Here is a 25,588-nt window from a genome sequence, read left to right as displayed (position 1 = left end):
ATACAGTGCATTAAATTCATTGCATACAGAAGGGCTCCTAAATGGACTGTCCACGTATTTTTACAGATATTTCATATGTGAAGGCAGGAGGATAAAGAGCGTTCTGTAATTCTGCAAATCCACTGCTATCAAACAAAGTGGTTCCAAAACATGTAAGTCTTCCTGCAGGATCTGCCACATGCTGGAGCAGCTGAGAGCCCATAGGACCACCCAGCAGGAGAGCAAGTACCCTTTCCTATATGGTTCCCATTTCAGAAAATACGCACGTGCAGACATGGAGGGTAGGACACAAATTCCCATTGGACTTCGTCCTTGTGAGAATGCTATTGAAAAAGAAATCAATATATGGAATCAAATTACTTTTCTGACTTTCTGACTGGTTCCAGCCATATCTGCCACAGCACCAGGGGATCTGAAGACTCTAGTTCAACAAGATATCCAAATCATGAGTTACTGTACTGACTTTATCACGCTCACATGCTGCAGGACCTTGCTAGGCTGGAAAATAAAATCATATTTATATAAAGCTCACCAAAACAAAACAAAACTTGGCAAAGAATCACTTAGAAAAAGAGACATAGAGATAAGGAACTGGAGATTAGAAAAAACTCACCCCTATCTGACAGAAAGGATAAACTTAGACAGTAAGAAATCCCTATGGACAGTAATCCTCCATCAGAAACAGCGGTGTGGAGAAAAACAGAAGGTCTGAAAAGAGATGACAATTTCTAGCAGCAGTGAACAGCTGCTAACTAAAAGCAAGAGATTCCAAATGACATTTTCAGTATCTGTGAGCAACCCTTGTGCCACACAAGTCCTCCTGCAGGTTGCCAATATGATCTCAAGTGAGCTGCTATCTCACGGCAGGCTGGGACATGAAAAGGGTTCGAGTGCAATTCTTACAGTGCAGTCTGCTGGCTTGGGCAGTGCTGAGAGCCTCCATGGAAGAGGAAGCCAAGTCTGGGAGTCTACAGAGCAGAACCTTGGCTGGTCACACAGGACATGGTAACCCGTGCTCAGCCCTCTCCTTCCATGGGACTTCTGGACAGGCACCAATGTTTCCCAGCTGATTTGCAGCTGGAGCTCCCGCTCGGTTTAATGGGATGTCACGTGTACAGTCACACGGAGATTTTGATATGTAGTTCTTTGGGCTAGAAAGATTTATTGAATCTATGTGAGCAAATCCCATAGTCATTTTGGATAAGGTCCAGTCTGCCAGCACGAGCGTCTGCAGAATTATGTGGATGGAGTACAGGTCTCTGCATGGGAGTCCCGGCACTGTATGCTGTTGATGGGCTATTTATGGTACTGGGGAAGGATGCAATATGAAGGCTGGCTTAACAGTAAGCTACCTCAAAATCAATTCCTCCTGTAAGTTGCTTGAGGTTGTAAGTTGGCTTAAGGTGTGAAGGCTAAAGAGATGAAAGGCAAAAACTGTAATGTGGACGTTTTATTTTTAAATATAAAAAAGAGCCTGCAAGTGGTTTGTTGCTGCTGTTTTTTTGTTTGCTTGCTTGGTTTTTGTTTTTTGCTTTTCCCTGACGTCCTTTTATACTGCTACTTGAGGACCAACTACTCCAAGTAGAATAAAAGAAAAGATTATCTTAAGTAAAAACTCCTTCAGTATGATTACTCTAAAGAGTAAGAATTAGAAGATATAAATCTAGGAAGCTATTTAAACTCCTGAAATTCAAGTTAAACACTAGAGTAAATTCAGGAAAGAAAAAAGAAAATTAGTATTTTTAAGGAGCCAAATCCCTCCTTTAAAAACAAAATATTCTTTGATGCCTCATTCTGCATTATAAGAATAAAAAATTAGAAACTATTAAACAATACAATATTGTATTATATTCCTCTCCTACATATACTTTTAAATGAGATGAAATCTTTTACTCTTTGCTGTGCTTTTCACTGGGAAGTTTGCAGTAATATAGGATGGAAAGGAAATGTCCCTTTCTCAGTATCTGAACACCAGACCTTCCTGTGCACTTTCGGCAGTCCTTTAACACAGAAGCAATAAGAAGTATCCACAGGAACCCATAGGGGATGTATGCAAAACAGCCAAAGTGAACAGAGAGCTGGGAGAAAGCAGCTCTCAGAACAGAGGGAGTCAGAATGAGAAGACGTTATCAAACCTCTATTATTTTAAGTTGTAACCATAAGCAGAGCTCACACAAGATCATGAAAAAATGTGCTGTCTTCCAAAGGCTTACAGCAACAGCTTTCAATGAAAACTGACAGATATTTACATCAAGGGTAAAAGCACTTTGGTGGCAAGTGTGTGAGATACCTTCTTGGTATATCATGACACATGACAGAAACATGGAGCATGGCAGAAGTCAGTGGCACTCCACTTGACATATGAGATGTGTTCTAATGTCAGCTAAATTTATGCCATATGCTACAAAGCATAGTGTAGTGTCTGCCTTTCCTGGAGCACAAACAACTCACTGACACTAAATGGAAAGTTCACCGGAGGATTTACATCATCCTTGACCTAACTGTGACAGCCTAGGACAGAACTACTCAGACCGCTCCGTCGGACTGGTGATGTGTGGTTTTGGGTGATGTGTGTATTTATTGTCCAAACACATTACTCCACTTTAGAAAAATTATCAGTGTAACCATTTTAGGTACTGAAACAAGACCTAATTCTGCGTTTTGGTAGGAAAAAGAAAAATCACAAACTAGAATTAAAAACAAAAATCAAGACCAGGCAGGGCCCCAGTGCAGGCGGAGTAACTGGGTAAGCGTTGCCCACACATGTCTGACATGCAGATGTTTTTAAATGTCTCCACCCACATCCAGATGGGCACAGCAGGAATATATTATATGAAAAAATGTGTTGGGAGCTGCACAGAGAGTAGAAAAAGTATCAGAAGTGTGAAAAGCCTCCCTAGCAGTGAAGTTTTGACCTGTCCCTATTTAGCACAAAAACCCCAGATATTTGCTTTGGTAACAGAAGAAAGGCAGTAGCAGACAAAAACAATAAATTAAAAAAATATATAGAATAAAATAACAATTAAAAAAAAAAAGGTTGAATTAAGCCTCAGACAACCCCAAAATGTCTTATTAACTTTCTCAACAAACTTTTCTCTGCTCCACCACCCTAGGATTTTATTTTCCCCAAAGACACAGAACTCTTACCCAGAAACCAGTTTTGTTTCATTAGTTTTTGGACACTGTTATTTAGTTTGGGTGTACTTGTTAAGGGAAATGAAGAGAATCAGAATTGAAGCTGGACATGGGGAACTTAATGTCTCTGTATATTTAAATTCACGCTCTGCCCAGGAGATTGATAGAACAAGAATCTGAGAGGAAAGCTTTGTGTTGCATCCCTATCTTACCAACAGGAAGGAAATGGATGAAGTGCTTATGGCGGGGGAAACTGAGATCTTATAAAACTTGCCAACATTCTGAGACAATAAAAGAGCAAAACCAGCACCAGTTTGGAAAAGGACTCAAGCAATTCAGTTTCCTTATACTCACTCTTCAGTGCTCCCAGGCATAAAAGCGAAGATATCCACATCAGCAGTATGACATGTTTATTTAGATGAGTTCACTGTAAAAGTGCTTGCCAAGTTACTTACAGGCTGTGCCAAGTACATGTCAAAGCCCAACAGACTGATCTTATAGCAACAATACTGAAGAATCAAGTTTTTTGCTGTCTCTCTTTCTCTCTTAACAGAAGTTGACTAAACAACAATATTTTTCCAGGAAATATTAGATGTCAATTTGTTTTCTTTTCCTGCTTAAACAGGAGTAGTAACAAAGACTGGTGTCAGTTTCTGAGGAAGCCCTCCCTAGTGCAGTCCTTTCACAAGGAATCAACATTTCCACTCTGCCCCACAAAGAGAAAAAAAGTTATTCAAACAACCAAGGACTTCAAAGGTCTTCAGTAAATAAAACTGCAAGTGTTGATAATGACAAAACTACTAAAAACAAACAAAAAAATCTCCAAGCTATTCTTGCAAGACCTCAAAGTACATCAGATTCAGCATAATAGTGTGGCAACAGACAGACACAAACAGCAGAGGCTTCTGTAGATGTATCATCTGCAAAGTGTATTGGCATCCTCCCAGTTCAAATTTTGTATTAAATAAGGAAACATCACTAACAATATTGCGAAAGAAATGTATTATTTTGCAAGTGTTTTTAGTGTGTATAAAGGTACATCCTATCTAAATACACAGTGTAATGAACACTGATGGACGCCAGTGTGAAATACTATTGACAAATGTTGTCTCTTGAAGGGCAAGACTGTAAGGAACTCTTCTTCAATTACAGAGGCAGCAGATGCATTGTGTGTTGGCATGACTGGTATTGCAAGTACTCACAGCAAGGTCCAGGTCATATATTACTGCTGCTGTCACCTGCACACCATAGTTCTGCCAAACACGTTGTATTTTCCCCCATAATGAAGCTCTTTTGCTCATCAGGCTGTGTCCTGTATTTTTGAGCTGCATGTGTTTTAGGCGTTTAACAGAACAAGTCAGAGAGAAAAAACTAATTATAATAATATATCAGTAACATACCATTAATTCAGTCTCAACTTCAGCCTGTGTAATAATGTTTACCACCCTTGGAAAAACTCAGAATGACTGATTACAAGTTATTAAGTAAGAAATTGCTTCAGAAAGTTGTTATGTTAAGCTTATTAATATCACCTTATGTGCCTCTTTTACACTTGGTACACAGAGCACATTTGTACAATTACTTGGGTGTGCAAGGACAAGAACCATAGCTGCTTCCAACTGCCCAAAGCCTTTAAGCTGATACAACAAATGTGGTAATACAGACAGGGAGAAAAGTAGGGGTAGGACTGGATGGAACTAGGAACAACGCTGAATGACCAGCAGCTGGCTAGTACTAAAATTGAGGTGAAAAATGATGACATTCAAGCCTAAGAACTGCAATACTGCCTTCCCTCATAAATTTCTGTTCCCCAGTTACAAAGGCAGCACAAAATACTGGGATCCTATGCTGCTGTCTGGCTTTGCTTCAAGGTCATAGGGAGGATAGGGCTCCTGATCCAGGACAGTCAATAAAGATACAACACCTCCTGACAAGGTGCTAAGCCTGGAGATGAGAAAAAGCAAAGAAGCTTCAGCTGGTTATGTGTGAAGTATTACCCATCTGCCAACCAGTTTTGTTCTGGCACTTGGAGCTTCTGACCCAATTATCAGATTCCTGGGGACATCTGTCTTAAGTGGCTGGATCTCAAAAGCCTGAGACTACTTCTTCCATCAAAGAATAACCCCAATGAAGTCATGTAAATCAAGAATTTGGCAGCTGAGCAAGCCTTGTTTCTTATCTTTAATGCTTTTAACAGAGGCGGAACCTCTTCTCTAGAACTGAAATCTATAAATTGCAAATACACAATAGGGATCGCAGGAACTTAGGATTCAGATCTTTAGAATGTACCCTGTTAAAAAAAGAAATACTACTACTGTAGGCACATTCACTGCATAAACTATGAGCTTCTTAAAGAAATGAAGAGACAAGAGCAACGCTTACAGCAAACATACTTACACACACATGCACCATAATCAGCAGGAGCCCATCATATATCAAATTCTCTCCTTAGCAGAGTTCATGAGATGCAACACTCAGAGAAGGAGATTATTACTAGTTTCCGTAATTTTTACATGACTAAAAGCTACAGTATGAGAATGAGTGAATGTTATTGACCTGATATTGATATTGAGTATCAGTGGTTAAGGCAATCAGGAACTTCTGCATAGAAGAGAAAGTGAGTTAGCTACGATCCAGCTGGTTGTACTTGCAGATACTTTGAAAGAAAACTGATGCATAGAGATGAAAAATAACTGAAAAGCGTCCACTTCATGTGCAAAAGCAACTCAGATCTCCACCATGAACATACCTGGCATATTCCACTGATGCACATATCCAGGGATTCCATATTGCAACGAGTACCATCTAGTACTTTTGGGGCAAGCTCCACAATCAAGTTCTTTCCCAGAGCTTGACACTTCAGGGCACATGGTGCAGTAGGGTCATTATACACGGGGATCCACTCATAAAAATGCCCCTGGTACTTGACATCATTGTAGGCTGAACATTGTTGTGCTCTGAAGTCACCAACATCTGAAGGGCAGTCCTGAAAACAAATCAAAGGAACTAATTTATACAAATAGGCAGCCCTTTGCATTTGTAGTAGTTATCTGAAGTATTATGCTGAATCTGTTAAGGTAGGCTTGGTTCAAGAACTGATCTGCTATGACAAATATGTTACAGTGTTCTACCGCATGCATTAATACAATTTATGTTGCTTAATCCATTCCTTGCAGTACAGGTAATAGAATATTGCCCATATTCCAGTAATAGCACAACTGATAAGTGAGAGTAATTAAAAATCCTACTTTTATGACACTGTGTGACACATTCACTTTTAAAATCTGGTAAGAATTACCTTCTATAGGAAGCTATGCCTTTTAAGTGACTGTTGTGAGATAACTGATATTTAATATTTTTCTTCCCAATAGCTTTTTCCACTTAAGGATTTCAAAGCATTCTGCACTCATTCATCAGTTCATACACCTGAGTAGTGACAGATGTATAATGCTGATACTTACACACTAAGAAATGAAAATGTGTCTGATCAATTGTTCACTATTCCTCAGAAATGGGGCAGGAGAGTTAGGAAGAGACATCAGTGCCTTTTCCTTTAGTACAGTTATCTTATTTTGTTGAAATAAAATAGAATTTACATTGGTGTTGATCTAAAGAGATAGTTCTAGAATTTATTCCACACACAGCCTCAGCAAATATAGATGAAACACTAAATACAACAAATGCTTCTTTGACAATGTTTGAAATGAAATATTCTAAGACATTTCTTCTGTATAAAGCATTGCACGCAAGGACATTAATATTAAGCTACAGCAACAGGAAAGAAGATGAATACTGATTTGTTCAAAAATAACTTCAGCAAAGTACCGACAAAGGAGTTGGCATGTCAAACAATCTCTCACTCTCATTTAAAAGTATGTCCAGTGTCAAACAGTCCATATGCCAGACCAAGAATTTCAACCCATACAAGCCAGCTGTGAGGCTGATTTTAACAAAGACTGGTTTCCATTGGATATAAGGCTGAAAGCTTTGTGATGTGTTCCCTGAAAAAAAACTAACAAAGGGCAAGTGCATCACTACTGTTGGAAACATACACGAGAAAAGCACAAATTTCTTTCCAGTAGTAATACTGTCCTGACACACTCCTGAGTCTGGGTGGGTTGGTAGTGCATTAGCTTAATACCTTGCCAGTACCTTAGATTTATTTTTTTCTTTCATCGTAGGAAACAGAAATATCTCTGGCTTTTTTTTTTGTAGACTGCAAGAAACTTCTAACATCGGTGGTGCTCTTGTTGAGCAACACATGGGGCTTCTGCAGTGTGCAGTGCTGTCCAATGTCTCCAAATAAGTCAAAGTTATGTAATATATTTTATTTTTAATCTGTGATAATTTTAGTTTGAGTCAATAAAATGAAGTAAGACAAAGAAAAAATGCAGTTACTGTAAATCTTCAGGTATTTTATAGAGATAAAACCCCACAAGAGAGCACTTCAGAAAAAGTCAAGTAAGTACTGTTAAAACTCACCCCTATTTACTATAACTTCAAAGAAAGCCACCACATTTGCATGGGTGTAAATGAGAGCAGAAATTGGCTCTGACTTATCTGTCACTTCCCATTTACCACAACAGAAAGTCTAAAAAGCAGAGGGGACATCAGAGTTTATATGGATACCATATGGTTTTCCCTTTCACCATTGGAAATAAAGGAGCAGCTACCGATAAAAATAGTTGATGTTAGATTCGAGCACAGCTAGAAGCAACATTTTGAAGTAGTGTTATTCAACCACGATACAGAGCTAGATTTTCATCACAAAGAGCTGAAGCGCTACCTGTAAAACAGGCAGCAACATCTCTAGGCTGGGCTTTGACAGGCTGTTGTTACAACTCATTATTACAAGGTGTTGTTGCAGTGCCAAGACACAAACACTGCAGAGTCAGGATGTCGATCCATGGTTACCCTGTGTTTCTCATTGGTTCAGCACAGTGCAGCTCCTTCCTTCCACTCGCTTCCTGACTGCTTGAGAACAAGTGAATTCTCATCTCCCTCTTTGGCTTTGGCATTTTCAAAGCACAGAAAGCAATTGTGGCGCTCCATTCACATGCCAGCCCCACCTGCTTTACATTTGAGCTGTGTTCAAAAGCAGGAGAATAAAAAGAGCATCACAGGGAGATATCAAAGGGCTGAAATTATCATTTACATTAGAGTTAGGATAGTATGGTTAGGTTGTGGTTGAACTTGATGATCTTTAAAGTCTTTTCCAACCTGAGCAATTCTGTGATTCTGTATCAGAATTTGGGCAGCAACATGTTCAGATGCCTGTTTTCCTTGCAACAATATCTACTTGTATAAAGAAAAGAGTTTATGGTCTAAACAGCAAGACAGGTGCAAAAATGAATGTAGTCAAGACAACAAGAGGTCTCAGAAACTTCAGACTTGAATAGATAAGAAAAGTGAGAAGGAGATTAAAAGGAAGGAAGGAAAAGTGAAGGCAAGGTGTGGGAGAGGCAGGCAAGGGAGAGACATGAGAAGTGACAAGACCATCATCAGCCCACAGTACATGCGCCCTAATCCTTACCCACTCTGTCCTTTTGGTTTTAATCTATTTCAGATATCAATTCAATTCCTTTGTTCCCTTTATCCCATCAATATTCCACACTTTTTTCTTTCCCTGTTTGCTAAATATTTTTGCTACTAATTAGAGATTTTCTAATTTCAGCAATAGTTTTTTTGCCTTATGCTGAATCCACTGAACCATACTGGAGAACTTGTAGGTTCACACACCACACAAGGATCTGAACACGCACCAATGATGCCTAATACCTCAGAATGCTGGCAAAATAATCATATACAGATTTTGTCATGGAATTCAGTCTATTTATGACATGAGTTATGTAACATTATTACGCGGATCTGAAAAAGATGCTTCAGATGTGACTACTGTGAAGGTTAAAAAATATGCATGTGTGTTTATGCACTCTCATTCTTTTTGTGACAGAAGATTAAAACTACTGCAGCCAAGGGCTGGCTTCCTATGAAATGTATTGGTTAAGTTTTGGCAGTCACTTACTCTTAGACTTTGAAAACCAAGCTAACCTGGGAAATCTGTATCTTTGTAGGCTATGTTCGTGTACAAAACATGAAGGTTGTATCAGACCGTGTGATTCCTGCCAACAATTACACTGCTGAAAAAAACAAAAAGCACAAAAAGGCAGCAAGAAAATTCCCAGTAAAAATGATGACACCAAAGAAAGTCTGGTCCTTTGTCTAGGTTGGTTCTTTGAATCTCGCTTTGTTGAAACTGAGCCAGAAGCGATGAAGTCATTGTTTTGTTTTCTTTTTGAAATTAGCTGCAGGTTCTATGTCATTCATAGGCAATTTTCAGGCCACTTCTGAGTAAAATCAAGATACCTGAATAAGAAACCCTAGCCAGGAGAGTTAAGGGTACATCAGCATTATGAAAATAAAAAATAAATGAGTAGATTAGACAGAAACTATGTAACTCAAGATGAAATATTGTAGGAACAGAGCAGACACAGTTCAGCCAAGATTTTTTGGTTGGGATAGGTGATCTGGTTAATGAGTGGATGCTGGGTCAGTAATATGATGAATATATTGAACAGGTGTAAGCATTATTTGTGTATAATAAAAGGTTACATTGGAATGAAATGTGAGAAAATCTGCAACAAAATAGTGATTTTTTTTTTTTTTTAAGTGTAGGAGAGTCATTCTGGCTAACGTGGAAGTGACTTTCTGGCACATAAAAATGCAAAATTTATGGGGAAATGGCCCAAATAATTTGTTCTATGAATAAGACCCTAAAGGATTGTCTTAAGCACTTCCATATAGTGTACATCACAGCATTAGAATGCAACAGTATATACAAAAATGGAAATATTAAAAAAAAAAAAAATGGTTTAAGAAAGACTGAAAATCTCACTGAACAGCATACAATGAATAGTTCATATTCATTGAACAGAAGTTTCCATAAGAAAAGCTGAAAGCAGACATGCAGCTTCAAGAAATCCTGCACCCGACACACCATTTACAACAGAAAGATAAGCAAGCTAAACACAAGCCTTAATAATCTCAGCAATTATTTCGTTGCTAAGACTCTGAATTAATTTTTTGATTGAAATATCACTAATATTATTCTGGAACTATGCTTGAGTTCAATGAACTTACTACTATTCTATTACAAATCCAGATGAAACCAATTTTCTGGTAAAATGATTCTTGCTCTTTTCATTAGAATGACACACGCATTAAGTTGTGCTTCATTTGTACTCCTCAATATAGATGTTAGTGGTGTAATGTATCATGTAGCAAAATTACATTTGCAGACAATTTTACACAGTGTATATATACTGGATGTCTCCTGTGGTTATCAATATTTCCTAATAATATGGAAAGAAGCGAGTTTAAACTCTTAATTTTCAGACTAAAGTTTTACTCTTAAAGCAAGAAGCATTCATTAGAAATGATGCTTTGGGGAAAATTATATCATTTCAAACAGAACAGGTCTAGCCCTAGGTTGGTGTTAGGTGTAAGCTCCCATTTCAAGGTTAAATCAGGTCTAATACTCGGTTTGAATTCGGTGAGGCCAAATTCAAAGATCAACTTTCCACTGTACTAACAGTGGAAATCTCATGAAATTTATTTTTCTCATGAGTTCTCCATTATCTGACCTATAATCTAGGAAAAACAGTTCCTGAGAGATTCTGGCTCTATCTGAACTAAAATGGAAACCCGATCCCTCTCAGACATGCCCCAAAAGCAGAACTGTAAATGCAGCTTCCTGTCTGGAAATTAACATTTGAATCATCATAAATTCAAACAGATTCTCATACAAGATGCTAGCCACTTATCGCTTTAAAATAAGCCCTAAAGTTATAAAACAGGTCCCAGTGACTTCAGAAAAACCCCCTTGGAGTTCAGAAAGGATATGGTAATCATCTTAATTTTCTCTATGATGACGCATACGAGTGCCTTCATTCTCACCATAGATTTTTTTACTGTATAATGCTGAAAGCAACCAGTGTCTGCAACTGCTCAAATGTATCCTAAAAGCATGCAGGCCTCTGCCTATAGCAGAAGTTATGGACAAATGGATCTCATCTTTCTGCTTTTTCTGCACACTACATGGCTTTCTGTTCCTTTCGCAGGAGGACCAAGGGATGTGCTATGTGGAATTTGTACTGTTGCATGGGAAGCCGTAATGCACAGCATCAAGCAGAGATGCATTACTGTATCGAAAGCAAATGATATATTTAGCAAACATTTAGACAGTGGCTGTTTGTTTACTACTTACATACTGACTGGCATATCTAGCTTATCACATGGCTTTACAAGATTAAGAGTCTTCCGTGCACTGCACTGTTATTTCTGAGGTAAAGGCACTGTGCACTGAAATTCTCAAAGGGCAGATGGCAGAGTTTGTCTCTAGGATCTGGCTTCTCCATGCAGTTGGCCAGAATTATTAATCACTTCCACTAATTTCTGCGGAAACTCAGGCTGTGGGCTGCTGAGGTGGAAAATCCATCCAACACCAAAGAATGGAGTTAGGACAGTTTGAGGTGCTAGCAAGCCTTGCTCCTGAGGAGGAGTGCAGAAGCCAGTTGGCACAGAAGAAGCCTTAGGTGTGGCATACTGAAAAAGTGAAGATGGCCAGTTGTCCCAGGAGGCGCCACAGTTCAACATACGCACTGAGCCAGCTCCAGGCCTCCTCAGGAGCACACGTCATACTTCCTGGCTCACCTTTTCAGGGGTGTTTGTGTGACAAGTGCTGCCTTTCTCCCAAATCCAGAAGCAAATGAACCAACTGCACTACAGAAAAGCAGATAAGATGCTTTTGCTTTGCTCATCTTCCCTCTTTCCTGGAATGGGACTGTAAAGACACCATATTGTATTCTCGGGTAACCCATGCCAGAGGTGCCTGCAGGTCATAAACCAATGCATTATGAATCACTGTGTTTGTACACGAGTCTGCTATCGGTGGTATCACAAAATCCTGCACACCTTGAGCAGACTACAACATCTGGGGTGAGCGAAGGCAGCTGTTTAAACAGCATAAAGCATCACTGCAAATCAGTGGAGCACAAGTCATGAAGTATGCCATATGTGACTGGTTTTCATAAAATACGTCTGTAAAAATAAAGTTTGATTGCATCATAGTAACAGCAACTGCTTTTTCAAATTTCCAGCTTCATATTCAGCCACAGAAACGGTCTATGCCAGTGTACTAAATATATGTATTTTACATATAGAAATATAAAGATCTAGGCTTAGGCAAATGTAAGGAGGTAATGCAAGTAGTAATTATGCAATTTAAGATTTGAAAGCAACACCCTCTTTGCTCACATAATGAATGCTGTTGTATCATTAGCAATCAAAAACGTTCAAGAGCCCAGCTTAATGCTTCATCTCAGACAGAACCTCGGGAAAGACACTTGCTACTTTAAGATGTGAGCTGATTTGTTAGTACTCCAAAGTGTGTAATTTTCCTAACAAATGATATAAAGTGTTCTGAATCACAACTGGCACTACAATTTGCAAAGAAAATGTCTATTTAGAAACCTAAATTTCAAACCTCCTGCAGATATGCAGAGTGAAATCTTTAAAATTGGTAATGATGATCAAAAGAAAGTCATCCACCATAAGATTTTAAATAACAAACAGCACTTTTTAAACTGTAGCAAATCATCTGAATAAGTAAAAGAAGCTATAAAAAAGGATTAAATGCCATACTCACATTACTACTGCAGGTTTTGTATCGAATATTCCGACCTTCACAGTTCCTGAAAAACAGTAAAAATGGTTACACAGCAGTACAGCACAACACAATCCTAAACATTTTACAGATAGTTATTCTCTTGAAAATTTGACTTATTACTACCACCGTACCTTAATCTGGATTCAAAATACAAGGTCTGAATACAAAGAGGATCTGGGGACTCAAGTGGTTGCACTATCTCCTCAGCAAAGAACATATAACTTCCTCTGTGAGCCCAATTTACTAGATATCTTATGAAAAAAACACCTGAAGCCACATCAGTAGAATTCATAATTTAAGTCCCTCAGACTGCCTGCATTCCTAAGGTACCCAGCAAATATCATTTGTAAAATCTAGGCAGTCCAGCTTCTTTGCAACAATTATTATCAGTAGGTGAAATAAGAGGTATATAATAAAGTCACAATTATTTATTGTTCTTTCATATAAATACTGAGATGCATGGGTTTCACACCTCTTTAGCAAAGAGTTTGCCAGACTTCAGGATAATCGACTGGTAATTCTGCACAGGGCAAGGCATTCCAGTTCTAAATGCAAATGGCAAAACTGAGCCTCTGAAAGAACTGAAAACACACTCTTCATGACTTGATAGGAAATAATAATTAATGATGCCTCTAAAATCAGAAATGATGTTTTTGAAGAATCCCTTCAAAATGGAAAATGTCTGTCTTACACTGATGAGAAACGAATGAGCAGCTGGTCATTTACAACTCCTGGACGACGTTTTTTGCTTTTGTGTGGAAATTAATTGCAATTATTGAAAAGTTTTTTAAATTTGAGAAATTGAAAAACACAGTTTTAAAAGGAAAGAGTAACGGATGCCTGGAGCAAGCGCTCAACCAGCTCAGCTGAAAGTACAGCTCTCCAAGCTCAAGATATTACGTGTCTCAGATTTCCAATTTTTGCAAGAATGATCATATCACAATATGCAAGTAAAGAAGGTTTATGACACATACAAATGTGAAAACTTTGTTTCACAATCACACATTTCCTGGACATTACAACAACAGTAAAGCACAGAAAAAAACTTTTAAAATACACATTAGTCAAGGTATGGAAAACACATGTTTTTTCACAAGGGAACACATTAAAAATATTAATAAAACCACAGTGGAATTTATATTGCTACAATTTATTGACCTCATTTCAGTCACCAACACACTAGCAGAATCTCATGGCTTCTTGCTGGAAATAGTAATATTTTCAAAATCTCTGTATTCTGCACTAAAAGAAACAGGCAGCGTTTTATTCAGTAATCTTTAAAACACGCATTTCATACAAACTGCAGATCACACTGTAAGCCTTCTTTAAGAGAAGCTGACTTCCTGGATGAAATCACATTTAACTTGGAAAAAATCTCAACAAAATAGAAATGCAATCAGCAGTTTTAACAAAGTGTTTAGGAATAATTCAAATAACGTGAGCAAATATGTATGCCAGCACAGATGCTTCTAAGCTGGTTGGGATCTCATTTTGCCTCTTGCATTACTCGCACTTTTGGGATCATAGTAATAAGTCCTATACTAGTTCAGTTTTACTACTGAGGTAAATGCTGTTCTCTTCAAGGTACACTGAGGATTTCCCAAGAAATCCATCAGAACCACTGAATTGAAAGAACCAGCAAAGGAAAAGACATCCTTACAGAAAGCAGCAATTGATGCATCCATATATAGGGTAAGTCAGTTGTTTTTTTACTACAGGGACGAGATGGAAGATTCTGCATGTGAACATTGCTTCAGATCCAGTTTCTATGCAGGTAATCCAGAATTTGCTTTACATTATGCATGTAGAAATTCCTCTTAATACTTGGCTATAATAAATAAGTCACTCTTGCTATTTCATTAGCGCATTTAATAATATACTTAAGATCTATCAGAGTGGAGGGCTAAGATATTTATCTAATATAATACAGAAACATATTAAAATAGAATTTGTTGAATTGTAGAATCATAGAATCATTAAGGCTGGAAAAGACCACTGAGATCCCCAAGTCCAACCCCAGCACATCCCCACCATGCCCACTGCCCACGTTCCTCAGTGCCACGTTCCCATGGTTCTGGAACACCTCCAGGGATGGCAACCCCACCACCTCCCTGGGCAGCCGTGCCAGCACATTGAAACTCTTTCTGAGAAGAAATTTTTCCTAATATCCAAACACTTGACCGTTGCATTACATTAAGTTCCAGAAAGAGAAGAAGCAGTGCTTTTCCATGAACACAGAAGACAGAGAATTATGGCACAGCTGCAGAAGAATAAATATACACAAGCATGTAGCTAACCTGCCATTTAAACATCTCCTCAGTGAGTAGGAGGCTCCCCCACCGCAGGTCCGTGAGCAATCACTCCAGGCTCCCCAGGCATCCCAGGAGCCATCCTTATCTTCATCAGAGCGGGTGATTCTGGAGGTCTGAACAAAATGGAGGTTGGAGAGGAGAAAGAAACTTTAATTGACTTGCTACACATTTTACTGCTTGACATTAATAGCAGATTATGTTACTCTGCTGTTTATTGACAATGTCTCAATTTACTATTTTAATATACAATAATTACATGGAAAAGGAAGCAGTGCTTGAAAAGACAGTGTATTTGATTAATTTCCTTCTGCCCAAACATTGTAGCCTCCAAATATTTGGTAATTCCCAACATAGAGACGCCCAGCACAAATTTTTCACGAAGTATAGCCCCAGAAGTGCAGGTAGGGAAGCAAACCAAGAATGTAGCTTCATGGCAAAATGTCTTACTAACTTGAAAGATATCAAAAAAGAAGACTTCAAATGATTTGTAGGCTACAGCAATTAATCAGTGATTTCAGCTTCTCTCACAGGCTTCAAAAAGATATTATTTCCAGACAGCACAAATGTAAGAATAATTTCAGACCAAAAGGAAAATAATCTGCCAAAAACCCCTAAAAACATCATTTTTTCACTTGCATTGTATCTAGTTGAAAAAACCTGACATTTCCCAGAGAAAATTATCAAAACATTTTAGAAAAACAGGTTTTTAACGTAATAATTCAATACTGAAAAGCAATGTGATTCAATAATGTTCTGGTTTAGGAGAGTACTGCTTTTAATTTTATAAAATTCTTTCATTAAGAAAGCATAGGAAAATCGAGTTCAGACTTTAACCAACTATTTCTTTCTGACTTCCCTACAATTGTTCAGCAAGCGTTCCATTTAAGTGCGATTTCTATTCTTCTGTCCACACAACCCTTATAAGTTCTCTTGTGGAAAAAAAAGTGCAGATTTTTGTAACAGTGTCAAATATAATTCCTTGAGAGCTGTCAGGCATGTATGATTGGTGCGTTACACAGAAATTAAGATTACAACCCTAAACTAAACCCATCAAACAGAGATATAACTGATCCTTCTGATCATCACGGCAATAACATTTTCACATCAGCTACTCCAAATGCAACAATGTGACTGATATTAATGTCCTTAGGAATGAGAGCTGTACTGTGGATAGAAATAATACAGTGACAGCAATTTATGCCAAGTACCAGAGAATATTTACCAATGTTTACCATGCAGCAGCATAACAGCAAATGGGAGAGCATAAAGGGTTCAGCCAAGCTTTACTGAAACAACTATTTCTACAGCCAGCAGTTCATTCCCATCGACTTCAGCAGGCATCCAATCAGACTTCAGCAAGAGAAACAAAAGCGTTACATCCACAATTCTGTTTTATTTTTGACTCCGTAGAAGGGCAAAACTTCTGAAGTCTTGCAGAATCTTCATTCCCTCTTCCCAAAACACAAATGCACAGATACACCAGCCAGAGGGCTGTCAGTCAGCAAACAACACAAAGAGGAGAAAGAAAAACATTACTAACTAAATTACATAGAAGTAAGCATTCAAGTCTTCACAGATGCCAAATAAAAATAAATGAAAATCTTTTCACTCTTTTAAACATGTGTGACTAAATCCAAAGAAATGCAAGACATTTGTATGCATCCCAACACTAAACCAGATGAACATATTTTAGTAATCCGTAGTTTTTTCAAAGAAAACTTAAGTAAGCTCATGAGAGAAGACTCAGTCCTATTTTCTTCCAGAAAGCCTCACAAAAGTAATTTGAAAGGAAGTAAGGGATGTATAATTTGAATCTTATGGTGCAAGAAAAAGTAAGTAATACATAACTCTCCTTTAAATTTCAAGAGCACCAATAAAGTCAGCTCATCTTCAGCCACAAAGAAACTTGACTCGGACAAAAGTCTAACAACTCAAAGTGAAAACAGCAAACAATAAAAACAAAGCTGTTTTCACAACGGCACCACACAAGGAACATGATTCAATACGGTGCTGCGGAGATAAAGGGATTTTCTTCTAAATATAACAATAAAAATAATCATGTGCCACAGGAATTGAGCATACTGGTCTGTTTGGGGGTCAGCTGTCACCCAGGCTGCAATCGCTCTGCGGTCAGAGGCTTAGTACTAAACAAGTGCCTTTTTAGAAACCCAAATGGCACAAAGTTAAATTTAGCCACATTTAAACATAACCAAGGACTAGTCGAACAAATCTCGAAGGGATTAATAATGGTGTAACTGCAGTATTCCCTGTAGCTGGACTGTTAGTAGAAAAAGACAACCATTTGTAAATTTTTCCATTCTTTCCTTAAAACACCAAAGCTTGTCAAAGAATTTTTGCACAGCAAACTTCAGGGACTGGTCTAAACACTCCTTAACTTTCTTGCTCCCCTAAGCTTTCAAATTTTAAAAAACCTTACTTTGCTTTAAAAGTTTACTTAGGCCAATCTACTTCCAGAAATGATAGAGCCCTGCTCTACAGAGATCCCTGAGGAATTTTTGCACTGGCGTTGGGCTTACTTTACATGAGAAGCCAACTCTGAAATGTCTGACACTGAAAATGGAACCAATCGCCTCCAACCTTGAGCAAAAAGAGCTCAGCACTTCCCAACAAATCACTCAGCACATGAAAATAAGTCACAGGATGAACAACTCACTTCTTTAATTTTGCACTCGTAAATTTTAAAGTTTGTCCTCTGTACTCCCAAGGAAAATGATTGAGTTTTAGTATGTTAAGAACTGATTAAACTTACAATATTAAAATAACAATACATGTCACTCTCTTTTAGAATAGCAAGTTTCTTTGGACAAAGCAGTGACAATGCCTAAAATAATTCCAACTTCATCATTGTATTAAAGCCAGCCATGATATTAACAGACAGAATGTCATCTAGAGCCCTAAACAATGTCCAGTTGTTCACTTACCAAATTGCTTTGATAAAAGCCATTGTTCTGAACTGCATCTAATTAAAAAGCTGTAAATACTAGAATGATCAAAGCAGAAGTTTATGCCAACAAAGCCCTCTTCAGAATCATTGACTAATTCAGTGTCCACAGTGTTGATTTAAACTCCAGCTAGTTCAAACTACTTGTCCCATGGGAAAGAGTTAAAAGCAGCTTGCACGCCTTAGTAATTTACTAGCAAAATAATACTGATTTACTAGCTGTCTGGTTTCATAAACCCTGCATATTACATTTGTCTACACCATGGTACCAAGCCTAAGTAAAATAAAGAAAAGATCACCACCATCGTGATTTAAACTAACAAAACCTTGGAAACTCATTTAGAAATTAAATCAAGAACTAATTGCAATTGGGTACAAAAGGGTTTTGTTGTACTTCAGGACTGAATTCATGTCTTGCTTTTTAACTCCAATTTTTCATGTTGTTTTAATTCTAACATGCCTCAATTGTGATCCTTTGCTATGTGTTTTTAGTTTAGAGGCTTAGTTTTCTAACAGATGCAGTACTACATATCCATTATGTTTATTGCTTACATGCTTCACTGTGAAAGTATGTATGTTCCTATACATGCATGTGCACATGTGCACCTGTGCCATAACATGATGAAATGAAGCCACCAGTGCTTTAGTAAATCCAGACAAAATAACTTTAAAAAGCCATAAACATAGCTTTAGGGAAAACTTAAATGATTTGTTGCTCTTTAAGTAGAACTAGATGGCAAAAGGCACCATGCTTCTACTTGATCCAGCCACACTAGCTGGAGTTGTATCCATTCCAAAAGCATCAAACATAGGGTTACCATACAAGCATATAAGGCAAGTGTATTCAGAACTCATACAATGTTCTCTGCAGAAATGATTCCAGCATTTATGACAGTTTCAAAATATTCCATCTCAAACTACACATCCAATATTTAATTAATTCTCACAGTAATAAAAGGCTAAGTCGTGACACCACACGAAGGTCTTGAATTGCATGAATTAGGGGATGGGGGATAATAAACTACAAGTTTTGAAGCATTTCATGACATCGGCTGAGTCTCGAAGACTAGGATGACAGTATGCCAAGGTTTCCTCAAGGCCTGAGGCCCAGCAATGTGTAATCTGAGCTTCTGCTGACAACCCTTAACTGACAGAGACAGCCTTGTTCATGGAGAGTTCTTACTGAAAGTGTGGCACTGGAAGATTTGGAGGGGGGAAATATTAGTGCCAGGTTCTCTTCTTCTGTCCAGGGCTCTGTTTTGCTTCCGTCACATATGGGCATATACAGTAACAACACTTCTGCAAACTGTGAGTGTTAGTATGCAAGCTGTACTTGCCTTGCCCTGTACTGCTCAAAGGAGCTGAGTGTAGCAAAAGTGGGCACTGAGGTAAAATAAATGAAATCCAGATGTTTGGAGGGCTGATCATTAATCTAAAACAAGGGGATTTTTACTGTCACTCGTAACACCCAGTAAATAACAACAGCTACATTGACACACATTACAAAAATCAAACACAGTGCTATTAAATGGAGAAAAATGACTATTTGGCCAAACTTTTGTTTGGCTGTTATGAAGGATGACATAATTGTCTTGAATTTGGTCATGCAGACTTCAAAGGAGATGTGGTGCCAGAGAATGAAGGTCAGCTTATGCAGTTTTATTATTATTCAGACATCCATTACATAAGGCTTGGATATGTAAATGTTTAGCATTCGGTGTAACAAAGATTCAGCTTCTCAACAGAAATGCTCTTATACCTTAAATGTTTGTTTTCCAGAGCTTTTACATACATTTCCACTTCAGAGACAGACACGAGTATGTAGTGTTACAATAATTCCCATGTATAGAACAACATGCAAAAAAAGATGCACATACACCCAATGTTCAGTTTCCTCTGCATGAGGCCCTCTGCCAGGTATTACATTGAAGCCCCAGTAATCCCAAACCCTACCTTGCAACATGCCCCAAGCACTCCATCAGTGCAGGCAGCCCATCTCTTACAGGTTGTACAACCATTTAGCAAAACTTCTGGGCAGCATTTGCAATGCAGGCCACGTCCAGTGCCAGATAGTCAAAATGCTCTACACAAACAGATTAGAGTGATGAAGGATGAGGGAGAATAGCTTCGAGTTGCGCCAGAGTATGTTCAAATTGGATATTAGGAAAAAATTCTCCAAAAGAGAGGTTGACCACTGGCACAGGCTGCCCAGGGAAGTGATCAAGTCACTGAACCTGGAGGTGTTCAAGAAATGTGGAGATGTGGCACTGAGGGACGTGGTTAGTGGGGAGTATTGGTGGTAGGTGGATGATCTTAGAAGTCTTTTCCAACCTTAATGATTCTATGATACGGCTCACAAAATAAGTCTCAGTCATAACCATAAGGACATGGTTAGGCAGGACCAGTGTACCTGCTGCTATGCCAAAGTCACTGCTGCTCTCTGGGTGAGCACACTTTGGTTTTTCTCATGGCTTCTTATCGAAGTAGTTTGCATTAGTTTGAGAAAAGTATGCCAGACTCCAGAAGAGAATCCCCATAAGGAGTCACATTGGCACAGCCGTATCCTATGGCTATTCAGTAACACATGACATGAAACTATATTTCTCCATACAGAATTTGATTCTTCACAAAAAAAATTCATTCCAGTGAAAGAGCCTACTGAAAAGTATAAACACCACTTGGAGTCCCACTGAAGGACTAAATTAAGCAAACCCAAAGCTCTGGCCCTTTTCCCTGGAGTGGATTTCATCCTTGATGGTATTTTGAACAGAGATGAAGCATTTCCTTTTTACTGCTTCTTCCCACTCTCACAACCCATAAATACTATTAACACTATCCTGACGTCCAGAATCTTCCAAAGCACAAGATATGGTGCTGTTCACTCATCTTCACACACAGACACACTGTGCTATGCCATTTGCTTCCCCTTATACCTACATGCCTACAAACAGAGGCAGCTCAAGGAATTACTGAAGGAAAAATCTCCTGCCTGAGTAGCAGTGATGCGTTTCCCAGATTCCTCTTTCCAGACACTACACTTAATGGAAAGGTATCAGATCGCCCTGTTGACTATCCATGAGCAGAGTGCATAACCATCAGAACAAGTATTTACCTGCAGATAACCACTGCATGCACCATTCAGCCTCAGAACTATACCCTTCACTTTTAACTTTGGCTGCCATGTCTATAGCCTTGCAACAAACTGTAGGAGAAATCTCCTTCCCTGCTAAGGTTCACATACAAAAATGATTTTCACCTCTGTGTCATATAATCTAAGTAAGGTGTAGAACGTGGATTATAGATTTAGGAAAAAAAAATCAGTTGTAGCAACAACTAAATAGAAGAACACTCAAAACTTATTTCCAGACAAATAAGAATTATTAATGAGATTTCACACTGTTCCATTAAGACTGATTTCAAGACATTTCCTGATGTATTTCTACTATTGTTGAGTGCATTATGTATTACCTAACAGTACACTGTATATCTTACTGACTTTAATAAAACTTTAACTTATATATACTGAATCAAACTATACATTATTCTTTACATTAATAAATGACATACCTGGAATTATAAAATCCTTGACAGAAAAATGTGAGAGAGGAAAAAATAAAAATAAAAACTAAAATTAAAATCCATGCATCCTTTTAAACTGATAAAAAACACAAGGGAATAAATGCAACTATTTTAAGCAGATGCTTAGAACTAATTAGTCTGAATATTATTATTTCAGTCACATTGATTATTCCTTGCATTTGCCCTTGCCAAATGATGTCCATGTTCTAAGAACCAGTTGCAAAATGGATTTTGTATCCAGTAACAAACAGTGTTTTAGAAACACAAGCTGGTAAAGCTCAGTGACAGATCAGGAGAATCACCAGCAAGAAATGAGCCAAAAAGGTAAATAATGGATTTATTCAGCTATGTGAAGGAATACATCTGGGGTCTGAGATGCAGTTTAAAACTCAGTTGAATTCTGCAACATATCTTCATTCTACAGCAGTTTTGAATAATTTCAAATTCAAGTTTTGGAAAATAAAGCACACTGAAGAGTCACACACACAGAGGAAATATTTACAACGTAATTCATTTTGATACTGAACTGAAGGCAGATCTCAGCATGTTTTTCAGTATTATACTGCATCCAGATTTTCCATTGTCAGTGTATTGCAAAATTTCATATTGACAACACAGGCCTGCACTGCAGGAGTTGTCAGGACAAAGTTGGAGGTTTTGGCAGGTGGAGCAGGGATACTTGAGGCTTTTGGCATCCAGGAAGGGATGAAATGTTGCTTGGCTGTTTGGCACCTATGAGCTAGCTGAGGCTTTTGGCACCAAAAAGAGTCTGTATCACCTCCTTCCTTCTTTGCGAGCAGTAACAGAGAGAACTTGGAATTTGTGGGCATGCAGAAGGAATCATGATTCCTGCCCTAGCAACTCTGGGCAGAAAGCAGCTGCATTAGTATACCCAGTTCCTGCAGCTATTTCTGCATCTATCCACAGCAGCTAAGTTCAGTACCTACATGTTCTTGCTATAAAGCAGCAGCAGCAAAATACCTGAAATATTTCTTTGAAATCCGGAAATTATTACTTCAACAGGTAGAAGTCTAGCAAAAGAGAAACCTGTTCTAAAAGCTGATAAGCAAGCCATAGAATCATTAAGTTGGGAAAAGACCTCTAAGATCATGTAGTCCAACCATCCACCTACCACCAATACTGCCTACTAAACCACGTCCCTCAGTGCCACATTTCACATTTCCTGAACCCCTCCAGGGATGGTCACTCCACCCCCTCCTCCCCTGCAGCCTGTTCTAGCATCAGAGAAGAATCTTTTCCCAATACCCAACCTGACCGAAATACAAAGTATTGGCAGTGCACCTGACAAACCAGAGTTAGCTGCTCTGGGGGCCTGGTTTTCCATATTCATAAATAATAGAGTCCTGAGGACAGGGATGTAGGCTAACAACAGTTTTGGTGATATCCATTTCAACTGTGAGGCAAGAAGTTCGTGCTTCTGTAGTGCTCTTAGGTCCAATCATCCAGGACAGCTGACCAGGATCAAGTGTATAAAAACTTTCCCTTGAGTTTCCAGTATTTCACTGTCTTCAAAATCTAAAAGTATAAGTGAATATGTAGCTGGAAATACACAAACCTGAACTCTCAAAATATACCCATTCCTATGAATGCTGCAGATTCAGAAGAATCTGCAAGATAATGTGTGTTACGGGAGTAGCACAGCTGAAAATTACATCTTGGTGTCCAAAGTCTGATCTCAATGCCTCTTACTGAGCTTTCTCACCTCCTATTTTGTTCATATAAACACACTGTCCTTTCTGGTATGTCTGTCTGCAATAAGTACAAAGTATGAAGCAAAAACATAATCTTCAGGGCATTTTGATATGTTAGTTTTCTCTGAACCTGCTTATAAATCTGCATTAACAACATTCCATCTATTTCCTGGAGTCCCCAAAGCAAGAAGAATTCACGCAAGCTTTGCTGACTGCTTATTCAAAAGTTGCACCTGGATACTCTGGGTTTTTCCACCTTCACACTGTATACCACATGTTCCTCATCCAGCATAAACAGTGTGATGGTTCAGCCAGAGTCCAGCATGCAGAATTCCTCAGGTGCATAATAGAAAAAGAGATTCCAATTTCTGGGAAATATATCTGGCATTATTTTTTTTTTCAAGTTACCTTATTAAATATATTTGCAAACTTCCAAATAAAGGTGCTACTAAATACTTTACCATGCATTTTTTTCCTAACTCATCTCAAAAGTTAAAACTTCCATCACTTTGGCACATGTAGTGGAAAAGAACAATGATAAAAGGGTGAGCATCACATTTGTGAAAGTGAAGGACTTCCATCAGCTTCCAGAGGACTCTTGGGCACACTCCTGCCACTATCAAACATGCAAAGACTTTCCTGTTCTAAGCTTCTTTTTCATTTCTTTCATATTCTGATGCCATGTAAAACAGCAATCATACTTCAATGATTACACGCTTCTGAATGTTTAGAATTGTATTTTCCATCTTCAACATGAAGGAACTAGTTAATGAATAAAAAAAAAAAAACATTTCTCCTATGGTCAAGTATCTCATCTAGAAAGACCCATCTCTTGATAAAATACCTGTGCCAGCTAAGGTGCCTCTTCATTTGCTTTTTGATCTGTTCAGTTGATGGAGGCCCGTTTAGTTAGGGATTCATTCCAGGGAAGGAAGCACAATGGCAGAAACACAATTAAAATCAATGAGGTAGTAAATCTATGTATTTCAACTGGGAAATAAAGGACAGGAAGAGCATAAAGTGATATTTCTCCTTAATTTACAGCCTTCAGGTAAGTTGTAAGAGCACGGAGAAGGACAGACCATGACATAAAGCCAGATGCTGTTACCACAATCATCATCAAATTTCACTCTTGCTGATTTGTGGTGGTCCTGGTGGTATTTGCCCAAATTAACACTGCAAACCCTGCAGTATGAGGACACTTACACACTGACTATACCCGGATCCTAAACCAAGCAGACCGAATCACTGGTGTCTACTTGTTACTTCAACCAGGTCAATTACTGTATCTTGCTGAGTTTGTTTAGGATTTATTTGCCAAGGCACTTTTGTATGACACTTTTAGAAACAGTACAGAAAAGTAAACAAAAATAGAGAGAGTACGGACATTTAGAATGACTTACATGTTGCCTCCTATTTACCTTGCAGTTTATAACAGCATATGCAAACTTTATGCCACCACAGTATTATGTATTTAATTTAAAGCAACAAGCTAAAAGCAATCACTTAAAAATACGCAAGTCATCAACCCTTAACATTTTCATGTAAACTTGAAAATGAACTTGTGATTTTTATTTGTAATTGGTTGCAATAATTGTTTTTATCTTTTTTTTTTTTTGTTTAGGTAACAATTTGTTTAGCGGATACACAACGAAAAACACCGAAACCAAAACTTTTTCTCAGAAGAAAACGACTGCACCTCTAACTTCAAAAAGAGCCTCGGTATATATCATATACTTTAAAAATTTGTTTAAAATAATTTTCCTGACTTCAGACGCTGTCTGCCAAGTTCCAGCTAGAAGCAAAATTTTATGGCCAACTGCCAAGACTATGAATAAAAGGAGTTTATAGGGGAAATACTGACAGAAGAATAAACTGTAGCAAAAGCAGCCAATGTAGGAAAGTCTTCCCTGTGCATTTTGTCTATCCATAATCTGCAGTATTCATAAACCTGGATTATTGGGATATTGCACTCCGATATGGCTCAATTTCATGCCAAGATTATCAGTAGTGCCAGACTGTTTGATGATTTAGTTATAGGTATTTTTACCATATTGCGCAGATGAGACCTCCAAACTTCTCATTTGTGAGCTATAGATTCAACTCATGTCTCCTGACTCACTCTGCTATTTAATACTATATGTAGCACATTTAATGGCAA

At 38.2% G+C, this 25,588-nt stretch overlaps 1 protein-coding gene across 9 annotated transcripts in view; it reads right to left on the bottom strand.

The window, feature by feature from the left end:
* ADAMTSL3 (ADAMTS like 3) overlaps window positions 1–25,588 on the bottom strand; it is a 192,005-nt gene that overhangs the window by 82,904 nt on the left and 83,513 nt on the right. For 8 of the 9 annotated variants that reach the window (XM_042875549.1, XM_042875553.1, XM_042875552.1 and 5 more), the window contains 3 exons: window positions 15,160–15,287; window positions 12,842–12,887; window positions 5,885–6,121 (listed from right to left, as the gene is read on the bottom strand). In XM_042875549.1, the coding sequence (XP_042731483.1) occupies window positions 5,885–6,121; window positions 12,842–12,887; window positions 15,160–15,287 (411 nt within the window). Of the gene's footprint in view, window positions 1–5,884; window positions 6,122–12,841; window positions 12,888–15,159; window positions 15,288–25,588 lie in introns of those variants that run through there. The other variant, XM_042875551.1, reaches the window with a different exon arrangement.

The sequence above is a fragment of the Lagopus leucura genome, unplaced genomic scaffold (genome assembly GCF_019238085.1).
Source record: "Lagopus leucura isolate 7727_CA_CO unplaced genomic scaffold, USGS_WTPT01 Super-Scaffold_100015, whole genome shotgun sequence".
Lineage (NCBI taxonomy): Eukaryota > Metazoa > Chordata > Aves > Galliformes > Phasianidae > Lagopus > Lagopus leucura.
This window is presented reverse-complemented; position numbering and strand designations above follow the sequence as displayed.